This window comes from Lipophrys pholis (genome assembly GCF_963383615.2).
Source record: "Lipophrys pholis genome assembly, chromosome: 3".
NCBI lineage: Eukaryota > Metazoa > Chordata > Actinopteri > Blenniiformes > Blenniidae > Lipophrys > Lipophrys pholis.
Genome location: NC_137627.1, coordinates 1,530,473 through 1,557,351, shown reverse-complemented (window position 1 = coordinate 1,557,351; position 26,879 = coordinate 1,530,473). Strand labels below are relative to the sequence as shown.

General features: G+C 43.7%; 2 protein-coding genes across 2 annotated transcripts in view; one reads left to right on the top strand and one right to left on the bottom strand.

Annotated features, from left to right (window-relative positions):
* Positions 1–344: 344 nt before the first annotated feature.
* On the bottom strand, positions 345–9,803 carry LOC308107354 (galactose-3-O-sulfotransferase 2-like; the record flags this gene model as incomplete). The annotated part of the gene is made up of 5 exons (XM_080459675.1): positions 345–536; positions 1,213–1,995; positions 3,475–3,994; positions 4,922–5,014; positions 9,646–9,803. The coding sequence occupies 5 exons, from the start codon at positions 9,801–9,803 to the stop codon at positions 345–347; spliced, it is 1,746 nt and encodes a 581-aa protein (XP_080315801.1).
* ulk2 (unc-51 like autophagy activating kinase 2) overlaps positions 9,059–26,879 on the top strand; it is a 33,972-nt gene continuing 16,151 nt past the window's right edge. Inside the window, exons 1-5 of the mRNA XM_080459403.1 lie at positions 9,059–10,223; positions 14,713–14,805; positions 14,987–15,028; positions 24,322–24,354; positions 25,374–25,410. Coding sequence (XP_080315529.1) covers positions 10,134–10,223; positions 14,713–14,805; positions 14,987–15,028; positions 24,322–24,354; positions 25,374–25,410 — 295 coding nt within the window. The 5' untranslated portion in view covers positions 9,059–10,133. The remainder of the gene's footprint in view (positions 10,224–14,712; positions 14,806–14,986; positions 15,029–24,321; positions 24,355–25,373; positions 25,411–26,879) is intronic.

Below are 26,879 nucleotides of genomic sequence, written 5' to 3'. Positions count from 1 at the left end.
TTATAAATGCTCGCTTTGACTCTTATCAATAGCGTTGCTGTTGATAAAACTGATTCTTTCAGAGACTTTTAATCACAACCCCTCACAGAACAATCCCCTGCTTTTCTGGCCCAACCTCTCACTGACATCAACACTGACGTCCTGCTGCCTGTTTTCTGAAGAAAATTGTGTCAGGAGAATTTCCAAGTGAAAACTTCAGGGAGACAGAAAACACAGGAATCAGACTGAGGGCGATTTAAAAAGTTGAAGAGAATTTTATTACATTCTTTTTGCAAGAAGTGTCACGGTACAACCTTTGCATGACTGTCAAGTCAATTTCATGGTTAGTTTGTCGAAAGGTATGGCTATATGAGGGATGACAGCTCAAGAGGAGGAGTCCACCCAGTCAAGGACAGGTACACCTGCAGATCAGGAAGACGAGAGCAGGAGTCTGCAGACGTCTGGACCTGGAGCTGAATCTGGGGGTCTGGGACAGGTAGAGGCTCCAGAGGGTCATCACCACCGCCCAGAGACTGATTGGCTGCCCTCTTCCATCCCTGGAAGACATCTCCAACACCCGCTGCCTCAGGAGAGCCCACTTTTACCGTCTTTTGGTTGACAGAATGTCCACCTTCCAATCAGGTGTTTGTTACTTTGGCTTGTACCTTCTGTCAAAGTGCAAGATGAAAAAAACAAAAGATGTCATTCTATTTAGATTTTTTTTTCTTCGTGAAAAAAATTTGACATTAAATTTAAACTTTCTTCTGAAAGTGCCAATTGATTTTTTTTTTGTTTTGCTTTTTAACGTTCTACAATAGTTTTTTCTTGAGTGGCCCTGATACCCTTCCATACATCCATAAGGTCCCAAAAGAACCTAGAACCACATCTAAAGAACTGCAGGCTCAACTTGCCTCAGGTAAAGTCAGTGTTCGTGGTTCATGGTTTATACAGTTACAGAGACAAATAGAAAGGACTCCTGATATAGTTACTGTTCCATTGGGTTCTTTACAGAACGATCATTCAGTATATTTCCATCACCTGCTGTAAGCACCACATCCATTTTGGATGTCATAGGTCTTCTGCCTCATATTCTGTCTCAGATTTGATGCTTTGGGGAATTCATTGACAGCCAAGTGTCACAGCAATAGTTAGACTGATTTGCTCTGGATGATGAAGTTTGTAAATTGGTAATATTTGCTTGCTGTGGTATTTTTATTGCTTTTCTTTAATCACTTGCTGAGCTGTTTTTTCAAACTGCTTTCTATACAAACGTCTCGTGTTCTGCAGTTCTGGCATTATCATTCTTTGGCATTCTTCTTTGGTTTGAATGTCTAAGTTGGGATTGAGGTTATAACCCTCAATCACCACTGATCCACCATGGATAGGCTTCACTGTCTTGTCTTTCACCTCCTTTTGCGCAACAGCATGTCCACCTTTCAGGCAGGTGCTTGTTAACTTGGCTCGGAGCTCCTTCAGTTGAGAAACCTCGAGCTTCATCTCCTCTTCCCCAACCAGACTTCTCACTTTGTTCCAGAAGGTGGTGTTAAAGTGTTGATAAATCCTCCAGTCTAAAATGTTCCATCTCTTGATTTTCTCAGCAGTTATACTAGAAACAGACGTAAGTCTTTGTTTAGCGCGACTGTTAACCTTAAAGGAAACAACATCTTCCAGGGACCAGCAGAGGGCGTGCTTGAGCAAGATCATGGACTCATCAAAGTAGTCAGTGATAAGAATCAGGTGGAAGTCCTTTTCTATGCCAGCAATCACCTGGTTCACTATTGTCTCCAGGTCTGAGGTGTCAGCTGTGGCAGTGTTGTCATAGCCAAAGTCAAAAGCCAGGGTGTTGTGAGCAAAGTGGTGCATCACTGATACGTTATTCTGGCCATTGTCCAGGAAGTCATCCAGGGATCTGAACCTCCGGAAGTTCATGAAGAACATAAAAGCAGATTCCATTAAAGATACAGGATGTCTCAGAATAGAAAAGTAGAAGGAATCTTTGGGCATCAGTTTTTCCACCTGCAGCAGAACATAAAGTAACAAAGATTAATGCAAAAACCGAGACAAACACGTCTGAAATACACAACACTCATTTACCAGCGTCTTGCTGAGGGTTGTACCTTCAGCAAGACGCGTTACCACACTGGCTCCTTTGATTAAGTGGCGTTTCACATTTGCGTGCATGAACATCACAGTAAAACAGGTTTACAGACCAAATTCAGGAGATTCTGTTCAAACATTCTATAAAATACAGTAAATGCATGTGCCTTTGTAGACACAGAAGTAGTTCTGCACTTGTGCAATTCCAGATTAACGCCCCGTTTACACGACAATGAATACGAGTGGAGCCGGTATGCGCATGCGCATCTCTCCCCCTCCCTCCTGCTCATCCAGTTGTAAACCAACATGGCCGACCAGTAGTGGTACCACTGGCGGTCCATATTCTAGTTCTATGGTCCAGATCAGTAGTTTAATAGTGGAGACTCTCCCTGATAGCATCCCATGCGTCATCAGTCCATGCGGAAGTCGGGGTCTCTCCATTTTCTTCACCTTTGTAGTGTCTTGTTCTCTGCACACACATTTGTGTAGATTCATTACAAAATCAAGCAACAGCGCCCTCCTGTGGCCCGGCAGACTAACTACATCGTTGTCTCTGTGTCCACTGCTGCAGTGGAAACGCACTCCTTTTTTTTTTTAAGCGGATTGGGTGTTGTCACGTGAAACGTTGTCGTGTAAACAGGGCCAAAGATGTTCCCCACGCCGACCCGTGTTCCACCCGACGGCGGACATCCCCGTGCGAGAAACCGCACACTGTGGTGAGCACACATTTACAATTTGTGTACAATTTGTATAGGATTGTTTATTTGTGCGTGTTGCCCCGATCAAATGAATAAATAAATAAATAAATATTATGTTACCCATGAAGATTGCAGTGTATAAACATCAATGCAATTTTCAACAAGTAGAATAGAGAAATACAAACAATCTCAGGCTGTTTGGGATCTAATTTCTTGTAAGTATCTTGAATTGTCAGCAGTTTTCTACTGCACCAGATGCAGAGTCTCGTTCCAGCCATTAATCACGTCTTGTTGAGTTCTTCATATTAGTCTTCATGTGGTTTTGACAGTTGTCTGCTTTTTGCCCCGTCTCAGATGTTCCCTGTTCTTACCTCTGCCTATTGAACTAATTCCCCGATACCAAACCCTATGATTTGAATAAACTGCTAGGACACAGCAAACAGACTGGGTCTGCTATGAGCAAAACTATTAAGACAGGCTTAACAGAGGCAGACTAAAGTAACGGAAGAGATGCGTTCCTCTGTAACTTTTTGACTCTTTAACTTGTAATATAACTTCTCTACTTTCAAAGGTTCTGATTTTTGGTGATGAGCACAGCAGTGATGTTTACACTGACACACAATCTGAACTAGTAATTCACAGTCAAACACTCACGGCGACAATAAAAGTTCATTTAGAATCGTTTTGTGAAGAAGCTCACCTCAGATTTTCTGAACCTCATGTGGTTGCATATAATGTCAAAATGTGTCAGGTCTTTCTTTGCTACGAAATTTGGGTTAAAATATTTCGGGTAAGCCAGCAAGTGTCCTCCGTTGTGGGGCAAGGCGAAGGTCAGGTCCCTGTTGTCACCATACCGGTACAGGATGTTTTGGACAGTGCTGCTCCCTGTTTTGTGTGTCTTCAGAAAAACAATGTGAGATTTTGCTTGGCAGGATTTTGGGGGGTTTTGTTTCCCTCTTTCCAGAAGCCCGTCATTGGACAGATTTCCAGCTCCTTCATTCTGACTTTTGACCTCCACTAAGTCGTCTTCCAGCTGGACCCCCTGAACAGGAGGTGGATGATCTGTGGGCTGGTTTTCCTGTTGGGGTGTGAAGTTCTGCTGAAGCAGTGGAGGAGGAGGAGGACCGTCAATCTGAGGACGAGGCTCTTTGGGCTCTTCACTTGTCCTGAAGTATTTCACTGCAGTTCCCCCGTCGAGGGCAAAAAGCTTCCAGAGGGCACTGTAAGAGTAAATTAATGTTTTTACTTTTAACACACAGTAAACATGTCAAGTAAATTTTTCTTTTTGCCGAGATGAATTCATTCTTGAGGCCATCAGGAGTATGTTACTGTGACTTTCTGGGGGTGTTTAACAGTATATAAGAAGCTGAAAAAGTAAAGACATTTTGTATTGAGCAATATATTTCTTAGTTGTAACAATGCTTCTTGACATTGCCTGTTGCACTGTTGAAAATTCTGGTGAAATGGTACCACGTTTGCATTCGTGGGATGAGGAGCAGAGTATGAGGGATGGATGTGCTGCACAGACGAAGACTTCCATCTCCTCTCCAGGATGTTGTTTGCAGCTCCTCTTGAAGTTTTGTGTGTCAGAAACAGGTGATTAAAAGAGCCTCTTATTTCCAAAAGCCTTTGAGCCTTTGGTATTAATGAAGGTATTGAGATCATAACTCGTTCCCACGCATCAATAACTTGTGGGAACGAGATGATTCAATCTGTGGCTCCCAGAGAATAACTCGTTCTCATGCGTTAATATCCGCCACAAATTAAATGAAAGTGCTCCCGGGCATTCTTAACTTGAAGTAACAAGTTATCATCTCATTCCCACTTTTACAGCTGTGCCCTCGGCAGTGTTTTGCAGGATTCCTGGTGTGGTCAGCAGCCACTCCAGCAGGAGGTAAAACCAGTGAGGGAAATCCTGGGGAGCACTCCTCCAGAGATGAATACCATCTACGTCACTCTGAAGAGAGGCCGTGACCAACATCACCTGTTCCACCTGCTGCCTTCAGGCAGAGGGTACATGGCCCAGAACATCCAGAAAGGCCCACGGCCTGTATCCTCAGGCAGCGAGGCTGTGGAACGGGCATTGTTGCTCGCACACAGACCGACAGATTGATTAAAAACAGACAGTGATGGTGACGTGGCTTCACCTGGAAGGTTTGATGTCGATGGTCTGGATGGTGAGACAGACCACCAGCACGATGAGGAAGATGCTCAGTGAGCGACGCCGCTGCTGCAGACACCTACAGAAGAAAGAAAAAATTTAAGGCAAAGTTTCTCAAAGTATGGGAGGATAAGTAGTGGGTAACACATTGTTACTGTAGGACAAAGGTATTATAGACATCTAAGTCACCTGTTATTACATGTCAATGGAGGAATTGAATCTCCTGCAAAGTACCATAACACTGAGCAAAGACCAGCTATTCTCACTTATAATCAGAGTCAGTTACACTCAAACATCTCTTGTCCATCTTTTGTCTCTTCTAACGCCAAAAGAGTCCCTGAGAGGCTGAGATTGAGTTTGTGGACCTCTGACTTGCTACGCAAACTACAACTGCATTACCATGCTTTCCAGCAGTGCCCAGATCTATTTCTAAACATTTGCGAACATAAGGCAGACAAACCAGCATAAGACGAGATGTAAGACAAAATAACGTCTTCTTTTATGTAAATAAGGTCTAAATACGTTTTCAATACAGGCAACCAAAAACACATATTCCTACATGCCGGAGAGTCGATGACCCTTTAACTGATTTGCCGTCCAAGAGACTTTTAATAGAAGACAATGATTAAACACGATGTTAGATAAAGATGGACGGGCTTATAATAAATGGACTCACGAAGCTGCAGAGGGGACTTGGTCCAGACCAGACATCTTCCTATCAGGACCTTCAGCTCCAGGTCCTCCAGTCTGCAGACTCCTGCTCTCGTCTGTCTGTCCTGATCTGCAGGTGTACCTGTGTGTGTGTGTGTGGTTGTGTGTGTGTGTGTGTGTGTGTGTGTGTGTGTGTGTGTGTGTGTGTGTGGTTGTGTGTGTGTGTGTCTCTGGGTGTCTTTACTGGAAATACTACCCTGCTCTTCACAGGCAAATCCAGATTCTTTAAATTCATCTAACCACTTATGGGGCCACCTTTACTCTGTACATTCTTCACTAATCCTGTGCAGAGAGTGTGTCTGTTCAATCAACCATTTTATTTCAGACAAACTGAAGGAGAGGAGTTATTCTTAGAAATCCAATTAAATTAAAAACTGCTCATAATAATCAACAACAATAATCAGATTATTTGAAGACTGATCAAGGTTTTGACTTATTTAATCTCACCCTAACCTCAACAAAGCTGTTATGCTGAGGCTCGGGGAACAGATGTAAAGGTTTAACCAAAGTTTTACTGACGAAGGAAACTGAAGTGAATCTTGATCCTCCCTCCTGCTGGTCGTCTGAGAACAGCTGACGGTGACGAGACTCACCGAGTCGGACGGAGCAGAGCTCAGTGGGGCGGATAAAGAACAATTGTGCAAAGTATGATAAAAGCATGAAATTTGGTGTGGTTGATGGGATATTTGGATCAAATTTGCCCGATTGGCCGTTTAAAAATCCAAGATGGCGGCCATTTTTACAAGATGGCAGCCAAATCGATTTTCTTCAGGGATTATTTGTCTAGTTGGTCCATTTGAAAGATCTTGACGTCTATTTGGAGATTTTAAGACATGCTCTAATCATTTTACCATGCTGCAGCACCATTATTATAAATCTGAAGCACCTTTTTAGTGAAAAACAATAGAAATTGAAGACATTTTGGATCATTTTAATACAAAATCTGTCTCCAACATGAATCTTATGGCACTATAAAGTACAATGCCTGAAGCAAGAACAACTTAATACTTCAACCAACATGACTGAAATAACAGTATTTGAAAGATTAATTATCTAAGTGACTACGATACTAAGGTGCAACTTCATCAACATTTGGAATGCTAAAAATTCTGAAATGTACAGCATGTCGACTCGACTAACAGTAAAGCAACATCAATACGCCTCTGGACATCATTAAGGTGCAGTTCACATTTATGAGCAGTAGGTGGCAGCAGCTAGACAGTTCCGTAAGGAGAAACCGGAAATGTGTTGGCGAGGTTGTTTGTTTGGTTTTTAAAAACATTTTCTTTAAGTGTGAGATGTGGATCAAAACGTTATTTACATCAGTTTGATAATGTTGTTCACAGGAACCTTCTGTTTAACTGACAGTTTTACAAGGCTAAAAAAAAACAAACGTGGGACTTTGAGGGACGCGATGCATGACGCTGCAATGCATGACGGGAGACCTGAGCGCGATGGTTTAACAGAAATGTGGGTAAATTCTTCTTTAATGTACACTGAGTAGTATGTTCTGTCCGTGAAGCATTTGGAATAAAGCTGCTGATGTACAGGATGGTTTGTTGATTTGATGTGAGTGGAAAGACCGTGACTGAACGTATGTCTGTGTGAACTGGATGAGTGTCCATGTGGATTACCAGTGCTAATGCTGGTGGAAAAAGAAAATGAATGAAGCGGGTCAACAAAGCAGCCAGACTGTTTGTTGAGTTTCAGCCGGCAGAGGGCGTCAGAGCTGCTTTTTTAAATTCATCTCCCAATGCTGCTGGATGCATCTTATCTCTAATGGGTCTGTTTGTTTGTTTGTTTTGCTTCTGGTTTAAATTCATTTCTATTTATTACAATAAAATAATGATTAAAATTCACTCTTAAAATGTTAGTGACTGCATTATCCTTTCTCCTGATTCTTGTGAATCCGATACTCTTGACAATGAAGTGATAATGCCAGCACAAATACTGTAATTACAAAAGGCCTGTTGCAGTGTTACTTTGGGTAATACACGTGTAATACGTGTGGCAGTGCACGTGTGCAGGACTCGCGCAGCCTGCTGTGTTGGATCCCGTTTAATTTCTAGTTGCTTTTTGGATTCCTTCTTCCAACATTCACCCAATAATGCAATTATTCAATATTGTTGTTCATGGGTGATGTTAATAAAAAATATTTTTCAAGGTAAAAACGTTGTATGAGTTGATCGTGCATTTTCTCCTTCTCTGGGAGAAACGTGGAGCTTATATACTATTTAACTGCCTGTTGTTTTTGTGTCTTTATTCTAATTCATGCTGCCAGCCTCAATTATAATGAGCTATATAATTAAAATATAAAATCCGGGATCATTCAAACTTACTTTATTTTGTACGTAAACTTTAATAGGCTTTCACATGAAGATATAACAACGTGATCTGTTCAACTAAGGCTGGCAGCAGCATCAGCAGTCGACTCCGAAGGTAAAAATCAACAAAAAATGACTTAGGTTCCGGTTTAAAGGGGTATTGATGCGTTTTTTTATAATTACCTTCTCCAATGAAATTTAGCCAAGATTGTTATGTTTTCGTCTGCATGTATTTATTGGTTTTGGATGTGTTTTACCAACTTTCCACAAAAACGACTCATCCAAATTGCATGAAAGTTTCAGGGATGATTTGTCATCATCCAAGGCAAATCAATAATTTGATTTTGGAACATTAACGGCTAACCATTTCCAAATAAACCCCAAAGAACTCTTCTTCGTCTTCTTTTGGGTTTAAAGCCAGTTTGCGTCCATAAAGTTGCATTGCCGCCATCTACTGGTTCTGTCTATCTACATTGTTTCCCACAACTTTTGTCCCTGATGATTGTTTTCCCCTCTCTCATGCAGAAGCTTTTTAGTCCCTGATGACTGTTTCCCTTCTTCTTCTTCTTCGTCTTCTTCTTCTTCTTCTTCTTCTTCTTCTTCTTCTTCTTCTTCTTCTTCTTCTTCTTCTTCTTCTTCTTCTTCTTCTTCACTTTAGTTCAATGTAGTTGGCACCAGTGAACCTGCACTACTGCCATCTGCTAGTTTCAGCTTGTCCATACATTCCCACCGCGCAAAAAAAGAAAGAAAGAAAGAAGAAGGCAGAAAGATGCGGAAAAAAACTGCGAAAAAAATGTCCCGTACAAAGCGGATGAGAGAGGCACCTTATATAGGAGAGCCCTGCTCAGTGATGTTGCTACGTGACCTACCCAGTTAGCATCGATATGAGCTAACGGCTATCATGCTACTAGCAATGGTAACTCGGTGCAGCAAACAAATGTGGCCTTGGCGACAGAATGCGCTCTACCGAGTGTAGCACTCGTTTAATCATTGTTTCAAAGCTTCGGCAGACGGACTAACTCTCGCGGCGGAGGGCTGACGCTGGCGGAGGGATGTGCTATAAAAGCGCGGCTCTGGCCGCGGCTGTCAGTATGGTTGAGGAGAGCATTGAGCGGAGCTGATGTCACTTAAAATGTGAATTAAAACCTTTGGGTTTTACATCGGCAGCTTTTATAAATCTCCTCAAACTCTCCGTGGATCTAAAATTAAAGCCACATCCGACCCGCTGAGGCTGAACTGAGACTTCACTGCGGAAGGGAACAACAGGAGTGACATTTCTGGATAAACACGGATGAAATTAGACGTTCACGGGAGTTTATTATTATTATTTTTTTAATTCTGAGAGGACAATTCTTCAAGGACAGTTTATTTATAATATTGAGAGGACATTTCTTCAAGGAGGACTGATTATTACTGTTATTGAGGGGACGTTTCCTGGAGGACAGATTATGAGGACCACCGTCTTGTGGTGAATGTAGTGCATCTTTATTGTAAGCTAACACTGACGTTAGCGTCGTAGCTTCTGCATTTCCGATAATAATCCGAGTTCTGGAGCTCCGTGTGGTTCACTACGGGATTATTCTGCTCTTAACCCGTCTGTGTGGAGCTGCTCCGGGCAGCAGCAGCAGCTATGAGGCCGGCAGGAGCCTCCGGGTTATGTCACTGTCAGGCTAACAGATAGCTCCAGTCTGCCTCCATGGTCCGTCCTGCAGGGTGTCTGTAGCTGCTCCAGTCTGCCTCCATGGTCCGTCCTGCAGGGTGTCTGTAGCTGCTCCAGTCTGCCTCCATGGTCCGTCCTGCAGGGTGTCTGTAGCTGCTCCAGTCTGCCTCCATGGTCCGTCCTGCAGGTTCGGCATCATGTAGACTGTGGCCGTGGACAGGTCAGTTGTCCGGGGACACTTCAGTGTGTTAGCCAGCCTCCTCTGCAGCTGGGTCACAGACCTCCAGACTCATGTAAATGCACAATGTCCCGGTTGCATGTCTTATGTATGCCATCAGAGCAGCCTGTCATGAAATAATCCCGCAGTACCAAAAGCAGGAGCTGCACTATTGAAGCATCCAGGGGATATTTTGGACCCCCAGGATTGTGATATTTCACCCATTGAGGAGGACCACAGCCTCCACCCAGGAGCTCAGCTTCAGCTGGACCTTCAGCCCATCACCATGGAGCCTGTGGGGGATTTTGAGTACAGCAGAAAGGACCTGGTTGGACATGGAGCCTTTGCTGTGGTGTTCAAAGGAAGACACAGGAAGGTAAATACATTGCTGTCTCCCCTTCTCTCTTCTCTTGCAGGAAAAGAAAACGCTTCATGTAAAGAATCTGGGTCAGTCGGTGGCAGTGGAGGCTGCAGCAGCATATCGAGCTTGTCCTCTCTTTCTTCTGTCTTTTTATCGTTAGACACCTGCATCCAAACTGATGTGATGCACACTGATGCAGGGACATGTCAGATGATCGTTTCAGTATCATTTCATCAGCTCAATGTTAGTTGTGTAAGTCTATTTCTGTGGCTTAGTTCATTCATGAAATGGATGAGTCAGGCATTGCTGAATGACTTGCTGACGTACTGAGGCAGCAGGGAGGATGGGGTGAAGTGCCCCCCCCCCCTCTCTGTCTCTTTGAGGATAGGAGTCTCCATTATGTAACATCTGCACGAGATCTCCTTCACACATAAACATGAGTGTTGATCCTGCTCAGAAACAAATCTGTGCTTCTGAGCTGGGTGTGGTTTACTGTCACAGAAGGAGTCTGTTTGTTTGTAATAGAGATGCAGGAGAGGACGTCATGATGCCCCCGTTGCTGCTGGTGTGAAACAGATGGTCCCGGACTCCTTAATGAAAGCCGTATTAGAGCTTCCCCACGCTCCCCTGCTGAAGCCCGAGCAGACCAGCTCCTGTCGCTTCCCACGATCGTTAACCAGCTCAGAGACTTGAAACTCTGAGCCAGCAAACAATCACGTTCTCATCCGAGGAATCATGCCTCTGTGTCATGTTAAAACAGACATGTGCAATAGCATGTGATCTCACCATGAAGTCCTAACGTCTGCATGCCATTCAGCCTATTTATAGGATTGTGTTGACCTCGGAGGAGTGGGAAGGTTAGAGCCACCTGCATACAGGAGGTATCATGGACTGCTTGGACATTACGTAGCACCGTCTGTGGCCCCGCTGTACTACTTATGTTAAGGCTCGTAAAAGATAAGATGACACAGTCTGGTCATTTCCCCAGCAAGTTTTCTTTTTTACTTTGTTAGCTCAACAAAAGTCTTATCTATCAGTTATGACATGACTGATGTCATGTCATAACTGCCTGACACTGAACGTTTTCCTGAAAAACATACACACCCCTGAGCTAAACCCCGAGCTTTAGCTCAGGGCTGTCAAACGTCTGCTATACAGACCATAATCTTCCCCCTCAGTGTCCATCGTAGCCTGTGACATGTGAATTGACAGAAAACATCAACTCTAATTATTTAATTTTTAGCAATAAGCATTCCCAGAAAATTTAATTTTTGGCCTTTTCTACTTTGGTGCATTTTCGAAAAGTTCCACCTTGGGAGCCGTTTTCTGAGAGTTGCTTTTTTATTGCCTCGAAGCACCGGTGACATGTAAACAGACGCCCAAAACGCAACACTTTGTTTTTTCACTTGCAATCATTGCCATGTAAACAGGGCCTAAGAAAGGCAGCAGATTCCTCCACCTCTGACCTCTGAAGACATCACAGTGACGAAAAGCGCCGGCAAACACGCCCACCCCACACCCACCCCTGAACCAAATCACAGGATGGGAGGAGAGTTCATGAAGCGTCTGTACTGGACTCGCAGCATTTTGTCTGCAGTGGCATACATGAAACACAGTACTTGGAGCGGTGCCCCGTTACGGCACTGTAGTTATTATTACGTGGGTCAATAATGTTCGTCTTTGGGTTTAAAATGGAAAGAGAAGCTTGTCCATGTTTGATCTTGGTTCTGATCTCGCTGAAGTTTAAGGACCAAGTCTAGGATTCTGGATTTTTAGACAGTTTTTAAAAGATAAATCATGTGACGACTGCAAAAGTGTCATCATGTAGCAGCAGCATGTTCCCGTCCGTTGACTGGTTAGCGTCCACTCATGAAGAATATTTGTGGAATGTTTCTCTCTCATCATTACAAATCTGTGCAATGGTCATAATACACACATCCGTCCTAAAGCAATCAACAGTTAAGCAGTAGAATATTTTTTTATAAATTACAAACAAAAACATGAATTGATGTTGCATTTGGTTGATAGCATAGCATATTTTCACTCTCGAAGGGTTTTTGAGAACTGTCATAACAATAAATATAACCCTGGTTTTGAGCCACGTGCAGAAACATTTCGTACTTGAGTGTGCCTACCGGAGTATCTATCGAACATGTATAACAAACAAATGTGGGTTTCTGGTATAACTGCGCTTAATGATGCTAATGAAGTAATGTTCTAAATTCCAGCTACATTTGTGTTTATATTTATGCGAATGAAAGAGATGAAGTCTATGGATGCACTAATACCGATACCAGGATCAGGTCCGATACTCATGCACCGAGTGCTCGTAAAAGTTCCCTGATAAAAACCCGGGGAGTATTGTGTGACGTCATCCGGCAGCAGCATCGTCCACAAGTGGTATTGATGCATCCCTAATAAAACTTAATGGAAATGAGGTTAGTGTATCAAATCTTATAAATCTGCTGGAATGAAAGTGCAGTTACATAAAGGTGCACGAGCTAATGGGAGTGACACAGTTCTGGAAATGTCTTGTTTCGCCCCCATGACCTCGGTGATAATGTGTAGTGTGTCGGTACCCGTTAGGCCACATCCGGCCCCTGATGTCTGCTTCCTGTAATCAGCTGCGATTCATCCGTGAGATCTGGCGTTATTCTGAAAAATGAGGTCCTGCTTCAGTCTCTGACGGCAGCGTTACTCTGCACCACTTAGCTCCCCATTATGTGGCACAGCAGCCCACCATTAATGTGGTTTGTTAGACACACACACACACACACACACACACACACACACACACACACACACACACACACACACACACACACACACACACACACACACACACACACACACACACACACACACACACACACACACCCAGCTCCCTCTTCCAGCATTACGTGACAGGCCAGTTGGGTCACTTTGCCCCCCCCCCCCCCCCCCCCGTCCTCTATGGGTGTAGCTCTGGCACCTCAGTCACACTTGACTGGGCAGGCTGTCAGTGAGCCTGGGATGGATGCTACACACACACACACACACACACACACACACACACACACACACACACACACACACACACACACACACACACACACACACACACACACACACACACACACACACACACACACACACAGTGTCATCAGTGTGCTGGATTCGATGCCAGGCTTCAGGCGGGCTGCTCCTGCAGATCAGGAACATCTCCTATTAACCTAGATACATTTGGAGAGCCTGTCTTTTTAGTCTCGTTATTATTTCTTATCTTTACACCCTTTCTTATTGCCGGAGTCGATTTTGAACGAGCCCCTCCGTGTGTTTGTCGTGCAGGGAGCAGGAATCTGGTCTCCCTGGTATTTTTCTGAGTACTTAGTGGCATGATTGCAGCACATGTGCTGGCGGCGTCAGAGCTCACGTGAGCGGCACAAGTCTCTTCCTGCAGCCTGCAGCAGCCCTGGAAACATTATCTCAGCCCAGGGAGGAAATAAAATCGTTCCCTCACCTCAATCTGAGCTTTGAGTGTGAGCAGGCTGCTCCTGGCAGGGCTGTCATTCAGCAGACAGTCAGAGACACAACTGACCTGCCGTTATTTGGATGTCTAAAGTTTCCTTCGTCCTTCCAGCCTGCTACCACACAGTAATGTTGACAGTGCAGTTTAGTCAGAAGTGCATACAAACGGTGTCATGAGAGGAAGATCTGGTAGGATGGTTGCACTCAGGTTTCCCATGGAGGTAGCTTTGAAACGTCCCATCTAAATGAACTTATTTCATGTTCTGATTGATACTCCAGTGCTTGTAGAAGTGAAATGTAACATAGATACAAATCCAACATTATTGTATTCTCCATTCTAATCTGTCAACGCTCCATCACGGGAGGAATTTACATAATAATATGTGAATTAAATAAGGACGCACCAATAACCAGTATCGAGTCCGATACTGCACGGAGTATTAATACTCGTGAAAGCTCCCCCGATACAACCCGGTGAGAAATACGTGATGTCATGTGTCGGCATTGTCAAACGTTGCGTTGCTTTTATGGGTGACTGTCAAGTATATCCATAAGATGTTGTAATACATGTACAGTGTGTTGAGGGAGAGTTGTTAAATTGAAAAGAGTGAGCACCACGTACAGCACTCTGGGGGACGCCATTGTTGTTGTTGTTCATCTACTCGCACATGTGCAGAAGAACTATTTACTATGGCTGTGCTGCACATGCGCAGCAGCAGAGTTTCCTTTGTCAGCCTGAGCGTTCCCAGAGAGTCTTTTAGAAAAGTTTGACTTTGGGAGCCGTTTCAAAAAGTTGCATTTTCAGTGGCTCCGAATGCACCATTGTGGTGTAATAAGCGGACCCTGAAATTACAACCAAAGTCTTGTGTTTTCACCTGAAATCATTGCCGTGTGCCTGCAGACGTTGGTGAAAATAAAATCGGCACGCTGGATGGAATAAGTGGCTCCTCGTCCGAACTGCATTGTAATGTGACATCTTGTTTTTGTTGTTTTGCAGAAGACGGATTGGGAGGTGGCCATCAAGAGCATTAATAAGAAGAACCTGTCCAAGTCCCAGATCCTCCTTGGCAAGGAAATCAAAATCCTGAAGGTGAGCATGACTCCTAATTGCCTCTCACTTATCTTCTGAGCGTACTCAGAGAGTGATCTGACATTGACCTTCTGCTGCACCGTCGACTGATAGAAATATCAATGAAAGAGATCCCATTAGCTGCTCCGTCCTTGTTACTGCTCCCAGTAATGCATCTTGATATTCTGCTGCTTTTCCCCAGGAGCTGCAGCACGAGAACATTGTGGCACTTTACGACGTCCAGGTGAGTTTTTTTATTTGTTCAGAAGATTATCGTTGTACTCTAAAGGACTGTACCTGTCTCCTCTGACTGAAGAGTTAACCTCCATCTGTAAGTCTATTAAATGTCCCCAGAGGACCAGAGGTTCTCCTTGTTGGTCTTTGAATGTAGCGCTGAGTAAAGATACTTTTGGTCATCTCATTACAGTTGACAAAAATAGAGTTTGTTAGTACTTGTACTTGTACTTTATTTAGCTTTACAAAAACGTTTAAATCCCGGGGTCAAAGTGAAGCGAGAAACAGGTTTGAACATTTTGGTCTAGTTTTGTATTTCAGTCGAAAGTTCAATGGTACTTTTGTCACAACACATGAAATATTGCCATATGCAGAACTGGAGTTACTGTATACTAGAATATGAGACACTAGGTGGCTGCAATACATGTCGACATTAGAGTGTGTGATTGTGGCATCTTGTACTGAAGCCTTAAAAAACCTCAGTATTGCTGAAACGTACTGCTCTTTTGTACTCGTATGACCAGCTCGTGCAGGACAAAGATTTTATGGAAGAGAAAACTGCATTTTTGATGCTTTTGACTGTGGGAGTGATGAAGAGTGTGATGAACAGAGAGGGAGAGCATACTGTTAGTCTAACTTTGCTTCCTATCTGAGGTCCATGTATTGCATTATAAACACTCTGATGCTCTTCGTCCTCTGAGGACAGCTTGTATTCCAGAGTGTACGTTGCAGGTTGTTTACACTGTCGTGCTGCACCTTCTCTGGTTTCTGACTCATGTGCATTCTACGTGATCTCCTGGCTGCATTCGCACTCTGCATCCAGACAGCTGAACCAGACGTTTATTTTCAAGTAAAACCCGACCGCTTTTGAATCGCTGCATTCATGCTGAGATGATAGAAATTGTTTTTGGTAATCAGGCCTCCCACGGAGCGACATACGAGCGATAATAACCACAGCTCTATGAAAGATTGTGTAAATTCAGAGTGTCTGCCTTCTTCAAAATGCTGTAAGGGGTGAAAATGCACTTTTCCGTTGCGATGCAGCCTCTTGCATGTGAGTGCACTTCCACTGTGAACACAGAGGTGCCCTGCGAGGTAGAAACATTTGAAGCGATGATAAAGCACTTCCCACGGAGGAGCAGCACTTCCTGTGTGAGCGTGGGCCTCCCTCTGTAGAGGTGCTGCTCATCCTGTCCACCCATGTCCTCCTCCCTCCACCCTGCTCATGTAATTACTGCGGCAGAGCCCAGAACACACACACACACACTCACACTCAGACATACAGTCTGAACTACGATCATATTCAATGACATGAAGCATAAAGAGTACACAGGGTAGCTGGTTTCAGAACAAGCTAGTTTGATTAGGTTAAAATATACTTCCCATAAAAGTATCACTTTCTGCACAGAGAATAAACCAATACTTAAAAACAAGACCATTACCATTCATTTTGAACCCGCAGTTGCCTTAATCGATCACACCAAAGTCGATTTCTTTACAAAGAAAGAGTTTGGAGCCATCACACTGTCTGTATGTTTTGCTAACTGATTTTATCTTCGGAAACTTGCACCCATGGGTTTCTGGGATATGAAAGATGGCGTCGCGGCAGCTCAGGCGAAAATATCAACATTTGACCGATTCAGCCCGGGAAAAAAAAGGCAGACTTTATCAAAGAAAAGTATTCAAGCCACGAGACAAGTCTTAAATGTAGTGAAACGGATCGTAGACTGTTTTTCCAGTGCGAATCGATGATCTTACGGGATCGAGAACAGGATCTTGCGTACTACGCTTTGGGGACTCGGGAGCTTCCGTGAGCACCATCATACCAGAGGACGAAATTTAAATGCTGAAAATACGCTTTTGTGTGAGTGTAGTGACGACTTTCATTCAGAAAGGTATTGACAGCGTTTTCGAGATGTAGAAACAGCTCCCACTTTGGGAACTGTTGTCAAATCGCTCTGAACGCCGCTGTCGTGTAAACAAACACCCGAGTTTTGCGTTTTTCACTCAAAATCATTTTAGTGTAAATTAGCCCTAACGAGCTTTAGGAAGTGTTGTAGTATTAATCTTATCTCACTTACAAAATGAAACATGTAAACATTGAAGTATTTATTAAATGTACAGTATATATATATATATAAAAGCTTCCCATCGGAGATTGTGCTTGTTTGAATGCTTTAGAGGGATAACATTTATGCAGGAATCAATAATGGCCTCTGCACTTTACCCGTCATATCCTCACACTGAGGAACAAGACCAACACTAATATATTGTTGTATACAAGTGATTTCAGTTATTCTAAGTGCACTTTGTCCGTCTGCCTCTTACTTGTGTTTGCCTGCTTTCTGTTTATTCTGTCAGTGAGGTGAATGCCGCTACAGACACAGTGTCTTGCAGTTTTGTTTTTTTCCTCTCATTCTTTTCTGTTTGCTCGGTGTAAGTGTGTACTTTTTTGTTGCCTCATAGTAGTTCCAGTTTTTTAAATTATGTAGATGAAACTGTCAGTGTCGACCCCGTCGGTGCCTTTCCAGCTTCACCAGCTGTTGTTGGAGATGAAGCACGTGCTGCCTGGGCCGCAGGAAGCGTAAAACTGTCCAGTCATTGCTGCTTTTTTGGAGGGAGGATTGAGATTAAAGCAGCAGGTATGGATATCTGCTTGTTCCCATCCTTAAACTAACAGATGATTATTAGACTTACCTGTTAGGAAGATAGTGAGGCTAGTGTCAAATTACAGGCACTCAACGCTGCTTGGCTAAACACTATTAAAAGAGGCTTCCTGGAAGCGAGTCAATCAGAACAAAGTGGGATTACAAGGAGGGGAGTCTTAAAGAGACAGGCGCTTGAGTCAGAGGCTGAACTGACGGGCTGCATAATGAACCAGGAGCTCCTATAAAAAGTGATATTCAGTAGTGTAGCAGGGCTGCTGGTTACAGAAGATGACTTGGTTATTCAAATGTGATACTAGTGACCTGAAAAGCAGCGTTGTTCGATCTGTGCATAGATACTGTGTGGAGGTCAATGATAGGCCTGCACACAGCTGATGGCTCCTGGACAGTGTGTTGTTGAAGGTTTGAGTCCGTGGGAAGCGTCCTGCATGATGCACTTGTTCATGTTGGGCTCACAGTTTTACTAGATGCAACGCGGCCCAGAAGTAGAGCTCAGAGTGAATTCTAATGGCTTTGCTCTACTGACTTTATCTTCACACCATAATCCCGTAGCACTCAGGAAGTTTCCTTCAGCCCAACTGCACTGTGTTAAGTGCTTCTTAACAAAGGCCTGGTAACACCTTGAATTAAAGCCCTAATACTTTGTAAACATAAGCTTCAGGCTTCACAGCAGCAGGTGACACTAGGGAGGCCTTTTCCATGCAGGTTTTTCAAATTATTTTTGATAAGAAATACTCATGAAAAGAAACGGCTATAAAGTATTGTGTCAATCATCACATTTTAATGAATAAATTAGCTGTATATGTAATGGAGAAATAAAATATAAAATAGTTCAAAACCATGGGTGTAGAAACACTTATAGACGATATATCAAGAAGAGTTGGGGGGTTCCGTGTAATTTATGGCCCATTTACTCAACGTTTCAAGTGAAAACGCATCGTTTTTGTGTTTCTGAAAAGTTTTGCGTTTACACAGCGTCGTTCTGAAAACTGTGTCTGTTTACACAGAAACGGCAGAACCACTGAAAATAATGTAGTTAGCAAGCCAGTCCACGAGTAACACTGTTGGTTGTTGTTGTAGTGAAACCACACATTTGCACGCAGAGAATATGCTATAAACATTAAATAAAGGAGTGCAGGGACATTTGTATGGACCGTCGACCGAGTTGGATTGTTATTCCGGGTGACTGTCGACTATAAAACTAGCAAGTCTCAGAAGAATATTGACTGGGAGTCATGCCACTCTGGAGGCAAACATCGCTGTTATTGTCCATCTACTTGCGCACGTGCAGAACAACGACTTACTACAGCCGTCACTTTATGAGAACCTCTGTTCTAATCGAAGATCGAGTGATAGTTTTCCAACGTTGGTCATATCAACATTCCTATGGATCATGGACCAGCTCATCTAAAATTGCAGTGTTGGTTGTGAATGCAAAACTTATCAACAACTCAAAGGCCGAGTGATGCTCCTTAGCAGACTTGGCACTATTAACTTGCCGAAAGCATTGAGTTCACAAGATAAAGTTTTCTTCAATTGACTGAAAAATGATAGAAATGAAAGCAGCTGGTTTCAGGCAGGATGAACTGACAGGCTTGGGCCAGCTTAATATGATTTAAATCAAGAAATCTCATAAAATCAAGTTTTTAAATGTAGAAAAAGATGTAAATATGATAGGCTCCATTTCAACCAGAACTCATTGAAGCTCTCACTCTGTGTTGTCCCCAGTACTGGGTTTCCACTGCAGCAGCATAGAGGCTGGATGCTAGAGTGCCAGTCTGGAGCCTGAGTAAACACAAAGGAACTGCATGTAACCCTTTGTATATTTGATTTAGGTTCACAATGGAAGTGTTAGTTCTGTACATCCACACTGTGACATAACATTAAATTCACCATACCCTCTTTGCTGGCTCAGCACTGCTTGTGTTTGATGCAGAATGCACCAAAGAAACACATTTCTGTGGACCTATCCCTGCAGGTCTTCACTCTAAGTCGGATCCACGACTTAAACTCAGCATTAGTAGGCTGAGCTGGATTCAAAATGTAAGGCAAACTAATCAGGCAAATTATTAAAGTGGTAAAATGTATTTTTCCACACAGTGAAGTTGTTTTGTTATCAGGTTACATTTTGTGAATGCAGTAGACATGAATGTGCCTGGGTGGGAATCTCACGGAGACGGAGCAGCTGCCTGCTAAACTCCCAGAATAGCTGTGCATTGACAAAAGCCGGCGGTGCTGGAGGTGGGAGTGTGTGGACCTGTGACAGACTGCGGCACTGGAGTTTGGAAGAGTTTTTAATGACAGCCTTAAACACACTGCTGAGCGGAGCCGCTAATGTTAAGCAAGCTGCACCAGTGTGAGGCAGACACTTCTAATTATGAGGTGGGCTGTGTCAGGCCTCCTCTCCCTCCCTCTCCAATAATACGGCACTGCAATGTTATTCAGATCCTCCTGAACTGACGACACAGGTGCGTGTGTTTCACCTGAACATTACGAACTGAAAAAAAAGAAAAAAACAGTGAAATCTTCCCCTTTAAAACAATTTCCATTTTCACGGCAGTGGCAGAAACACTGACAAAGACGTAGTTGGCATGCCAGTCCACGAGTTGCTGCTGTTGTTTATCTGTGTAATGAAATCACACACAGATGTGCGCAGAGAACAATACGCTGTAAAATAACAACGGTAGTACTCGGACATTTGCATACACAGATGATGAAGTTGGATTGCTCTTGCGAATGACTCAACTATAAAAGAGAATATGGACTGGCGGTCATGACGCTCTGGAGGAAACACTGTTGTTATTGTCCATCTACGTACACTCGTGCAGAAGAATGATTTACTATGCACTGTTGTCGTGTGAACAGACACCCAGAACCCCAAACCGCTGTTACTGTGAGCTAGAAATATGTCAGTCAAAGACTGGATCATTATTTATTTTTTTCATTTTAAACAATGATGACAGTGCGTGATACTTATTTGTAACAGTTGCCCGAGTTTACCTCGACAAGTTGCTGTCACCAGTAAAAAATCTCACGTTGTGTACGGGGATACTTGACGAAGAGGTGAGCGGGAGCGTTGGTGTGCAGATAAACAGAGAAAGAGGAGGTGGAAGTTTGTTTATGAGCTGGTGAGTGAGTGAGTCAGTCACAAAAGGCAAAGTCTGCAACTGAAGAACGTCATGTTCTGGCCTGGGCAGCAGCCCCCACTCTGTGTGCGTGCGTGTGTGTGTGCGTGCGCGCTCCCCAATCACTTAAGGTTTTGTCACAGAATTGTCGTGAGTTGAGTTGAAAACACAGAGCTTTGAATCTTTGAGTGTTACTGAATACTTTGAGGTGGTGGTGGTGGTGGTGGGGGCGGGGGGGTGTGTGGGGGTGTGGGGTTCCTAGAAAACTCAGCCTCTGCATTCCTTCACATGACTTTGCTTTCCAGGCATTGAGCTGGGAGGAGCAGAAGCTGAGAGAAAAGCAGTGTTACAGCCCCCTGGAGCACATGGACACACTCCCAGTCACATGTCTGGAACATGTATGGAGGAACAAGAAGGAGCATGTGACTCTGTGAATGTTTTGGTTGAGACACACGGTGTATGTTAATGCTGTCTGGAGGCTTCTTGTACAACTCGACAAACTTTGAAATGAACCAAAGGCCCTGTTTACTCCACAATTTATTTTAAACTGAAAACGCATCGTTTTTGCGATTTCTCTCCTGTAAAGGTTTTGTGCTGGCACCGCAACGTTCTGAAAACAATGTCCGTCTCCACGGCAACAGCAGAAACGCTGAAAGCAATGTGGTTAGCATGTTGGGCCACTAGTGGGTGCTGTTGTTTGTGCACGTGTGTGTGGTTTCATTACACAAGCAGAGAACACTACTTTAAACATTGACAATGGGAGAACACAGACATTCATATGGTCACACGACCGTTGCGTTGCTATTATGGGTTGCTACGCCACAGTGGCAGCGTTTCTACCGTCTACACTGAGACGGAGCCTGAGTGCTTCCAGAAAGTCTTGTTTTCGCCCTTTTACACTGCAACGGAGTCGAAGCGTTTTCAAAAAGTTATAAGTTTATAGTTCTGCTAACAATATAACTCTTTTTTTTTTTTTTTTTTTGCACTGTAGAGAAAAGTTCTCTCCTTGAGATTTAAACCTCGGGATTGATTGAAAGTCTGCAGACTAAAGATTTAACCGAAGCCATGACCAAAGCCAAACTATTGACCAAATAAAAAAAAAGCCTTGGTGAACTCATCAGTGGCCGGAGCAGTCCAGGTGTATTTCCATTTTTAGTGAAAGTACCGGATGTGAGGGAAGTGAAACCATGGGCTGATGAAGTAACTTGCTTTTTGTTTACAACACAGGCGTGTGCTTCCGTCCGCGAATGATCGAATGAATATTCCACTGGTAAAGATCGCAGTAAACCTGCGGTACATGGGTCAAATCTTCTGTGTGGGTGCAGCATGTTTGTTTTGGAAGAGATTACAGGGCAACAGTCAACAAGGACTTCTGACCTTTTGTCCTTGGGCATGTCATTACTGTTTTTTTGCCTTTGCTGCTGCGGTCAACACACTCGGCTGCCTGTGTGTGTGCTGCTGTTATGTCAAAGCACAGACTTTACTCCCAGCTGACAGGAGTTTACTCAGAATACCCCGGATTACGTTTGCGTGACAAAAGCACGCCAGCTCTCTGCAAACACCTAACCATCCCCCCAACACACACACACACACACACACACACACACCCCTCTCCCTCTATAGTTTGGCTGTTTCCCATCCCCCTTAATATTACATAACCGTGCACTCCTGGAGTTAGTGTGATGCGATAAGTGAACTAACTCAACGCTGTTGTTTTGCTTCACATTGACTCTTCAGTTTGTGTGTGTGTGTGTGTGTGTGTGTGTGTCAGGTTTTCTGTCCCGGGATAATGAGATGCTTTGATCCCAACATCCTGGCTGCAGATATGGTTGCTTGCGAAACAGATTGAGAACGTTACATGAGCGCGACAAGGTTATGAAGACAGAGTGAGCTATTTATACTGCTGTTGTTGCAATATTTTGTGCTGGAACGGACTGTTGGGAGTCCAGCCCTCAGCTGGCGACTGGCCAGCCCCAAAGTCCAATTTTCGTATGTCAGATGCAGCCAATGTGGGAACAGGTCTGTCCAGAAAACATTTGTTCTCGTAAACACTCGTCACTTTCATAACCACGTGCGACCACTTCCTCTGAAGCTCCGGCAAACAAAGCCTCCCTGTGTCCTGCCGTCTCCACCTGCCTCTTGAAATTCATCTGGCTTCTGAGCAGCTGGGCGGCCCACCAAACGGAGGCCAGCGCACAACCCAAACCTTTTCTCCTAAGTAACCTCACTCCCTGCTATTTGTTGACCTCCTTGTTTTCTCTGACGCCTGCAAACACACACACACACCGTGTGTGTGTGTGTGTGTGTGTGTTGTAATATCCAGTGACGTATGACTTCTTTTGGCCTTGTTGTGACTCTCGGCTTCCAGAATGTTTCCAAGATTGTGCTGCGCGAGACATCCTCATTATATAATGCCCCGGACCCCCTCCTCAGCATGCACACACATACAGTGAGCGGTTACTTCAGTTCCATCCCCCACCACCAGAACCACCAACACCTGCCCCAGCACACACACACACACACACACACTGGAGGTCACATGTAAGCTGACTGGCTGGAGTCACGTGTAGATGACTTTTTGTTGTAGTCAGATGGAAATATGATGGAAACCTCTTTCAGCTGTGATTCAGAGTACACAGAGAACGTAAAGTCACAGGATTATGTAGAGATTGTGGACTCTCCACTGTACAGATACAGATAATCTCCCATTGTCGTGTTAAGATTCAGGGTTTTCTACTCAAGTATGGACAAGTTGTTGGATCTTTACGCTAGAATGTACACGCCCAAGATTCTCTCCTAAAATACTTACAGGCTCAGGATTGTCTACTGAAATATGTACATTGTTCTCTGCTATTATAACTGCAGATACAGGAGTAGCAGCGTTTCCATACGGTCCAGAAAGGGTTGTTTTCTTCCGTTTCCATAGAGATGGAATCGTAGCATTTTCAAAAAGTTCCACCTTGGAGATGTTCTTCAAAAGTTGTGCTTTCAGTGGCTCTGAGCGCCATCGTTGTGTGAATTGACGGCCAAAATGCAACAAAAGTTTTACGCTTTCACTTAAAGAAGAATTTGGACTTGCACCATTCTACATTATCTAGTATGTTTTAGATTTAACCAATATATCTTAGTTTCTCTTCAACATCATTCATCTTATATGTTTATCTGGTAAACAAAGGGTCATTGAAACTTGGTAGTTGGTTGCAATGTTACTTATAGTTATACTTATATTCTAGTATATTCTGGTGAAGGTTCCTCTGAAATCGTCTTTTTATGGTGTTTTCTGCTTTTGTTATATCATAGAATAGAGAAAACAAATTGCAGGTCAGCCTGAATGTTTCTGAAAAGAAACACCCTTCCTTCAGTTAAATGCGCTGGAGGTTTTTCCTGTCATGTCACGCACACCTGGAACAAACCTGAACGCACACTTTAGAAATAGAAAATGATCATATTAAAATGATGTAGTCTGGATGGTGTCCAAGTCTCTAACGGATTCTCTGTCTGCTCTCTTCCAGGAAACGCCCAACTCTGTTTTCCTGGTCATGGAGGCAAGTATAGAAATGTGACTGTCTGGCTCCTTGTGCTGAAGGAACTCACATTTCCTCCTCCCGTCTGTTATCCCGGGAGGGGGTTTGTTTTGGGTTTTTCTCTTTCACTCGGAGGTTCAGTCCTCTCTTAACCTGCTGACAACCTCTTGCTTCACACTCTGCCCAAGTTTCTGCTCAGCTTTCGCAACTCTTTAAGTTGGCTGCGGAGTGGAAAACAAACCATGACTTCACATGAGGTTACTCTCTGAAAGCACACTCTCTGGTTTCTAGGAACCTCATTCTCCGGATGCCTGCTTCAGACTTTGTTTTGGTCAGACCTTTAGATAAGTTGTTGAACATCTGTGAGGCACATTGGGACTTTAGAAACATTTGACGTGACAGTTCTTCATGATGTCGTTGTGTAACATCAGACCTTTGTCAATTTCATCAAACGTTTCGGATGTTATGATGTTTGTGTCGTGAATCTCTACAGATAGGTGTGAGCTGTCTCATGTTTTTCTAAGGAAGATGAAGCTTATCTTACTCAAACATTGTGTGGAAGTAGCAGATAAAGAAATCCAATAAAAAGACGAGTGTGACGAGCCGGGTGTAATCCTACCTGAGAAGAATCAGACTCAGTTAAGGTGTTGAAATGATTATTGCAGCTTTCGTTCCTGCACACAGTTTGGAGAGAGTTGAGATATTTACACTGCCGGTGAGCTACAGGCGAGTCTCATGACTTCATGTTTCGTTTCAGGAAAGTTTGCCATTTACACGGCCGTTGCAGAAACACTGAAAACGGTAGTTAGCGTGGCAGGCTAAGAGTCTGTGCTATTTTGGTTTTTGAAATGAAAACAAACACGCACTGAGAACAATAAGCGAGACACGCGCACACACACACACACACACACACACACACACACACACACACACACACACACACACACACACACACACTCTTAAATGTGCATCTTAGCTTTTACACGGTGAAGCCTGAGGTGTAATAGTTGCTGATGGTGATTGTTTGTCTCCCCACACAGTATTGTAACGGAGGGGATCTAGCTGATTATCTGCAAGGTAAGCATCGCACTAATCTGTCTCACACACACACACACACACACACACACACACACACACACACACACACACACACACACACACACACACACACACACACACACACACGATTTATCAAAACAAAGTTACTAATGCTGCAGAGGAGGAGAAGCCATGTGACTGCAGCTTGCTCTGAGAGTGGTTCTGGGAATGTGATCGTGCATTTATCATCTGTGTGTTACAGCGAGCTTGTGGAATAAGAAAACCCTCTCCCGTGTTGAGCTGTGTGTGTGTGTGTTTGTGTGTGTTTGTGTGTGTGTCTCCATGTTTCCTGTGTTTGTGTGGGAATTGCTGCAGCTCCACACAAAGGCTTGCTTCTCTCGGTGTTCACAGTCAGCACACTGTTTGTGTCGTTGTGGCAGTTTGTAAAGAAGGTTGGCATTTCTGCTTGTGGAGCAAGTGATTCATAAAGAACAGGACGACCGGTGTTGTGATTCACATGGCTCACATACTAGTGAAAGGAAAGATTGCAAATCATGTAAAAGACACTCATGTTGCTAGAGCCATCCTGATGTTGTCATTGATGCCATGGCAGTAGGATCTCCCGCTCTCTCTCTTGGTCTATGACAGATTCTCAAGCTGCACATGAGAGACCAAGAAAGTTTGATTTATGTTTTTGCACGTCATAAAAAACAAAGCAGATTTCTTCTCTGGTAGCTTGCAAATTTTAGGATCCAAGAAACAAGCCAAATGCCATAATACGTATAAGCGATTCTTAAAAATTTTTTAATAAAAAATATGGATATATATATATATATATATATATATATACCCCCCCCCATAATATGTCCTCTTTAAAGTTAGGCCAGCTTGTGGAATCATAAATCTCTGAGTTACAGGCTGCTCGCCAACACATCTATTAGATAAGCACATGTGTCTGCACCGCTGATTGTGTGGCTGGACTCTCTTATCACGGCGGCTATGCATCTTGCACCTGCCCCTCATGTCTCAGTGGCAGTTTACAGACTGGGTCAGGGTCGAACCCTCCTCGGAGACGGTGGTTGGACCCTGATTCTCTGACTGACGCTGGTGGTTGTGATGTAAAGACTGAGGGGTCACAGAGGATCAGTGCTCTTATCACCGGCTGATTTCTGTGTCCCGTCATCCCGATTATATAAGAGGATCCCTCCCGTGGATGATTTGGCGACTTACACAACTTTTTCACGTCAGAATGTTGACTGTGGAGGGGATCGAGGGCAGACCCCAAATCCTAGATTAATGCTGATAAGCTTACTGGTTTGATCTACGTTGTAATCACAAAAGCGTGATGAAGAAAGAGAATGAATGAATGAATGAGGGAAGGAGGGAGGGAGGGAGGGAGGATCCCTTTAGTTTCACATCGGATTAGATTTATTTCACTGCCATCAGGGAATAGGACCTTCACTGCCCCAGTTTACTCTGTGTACTTTGGGATTATTACTGTAATATGC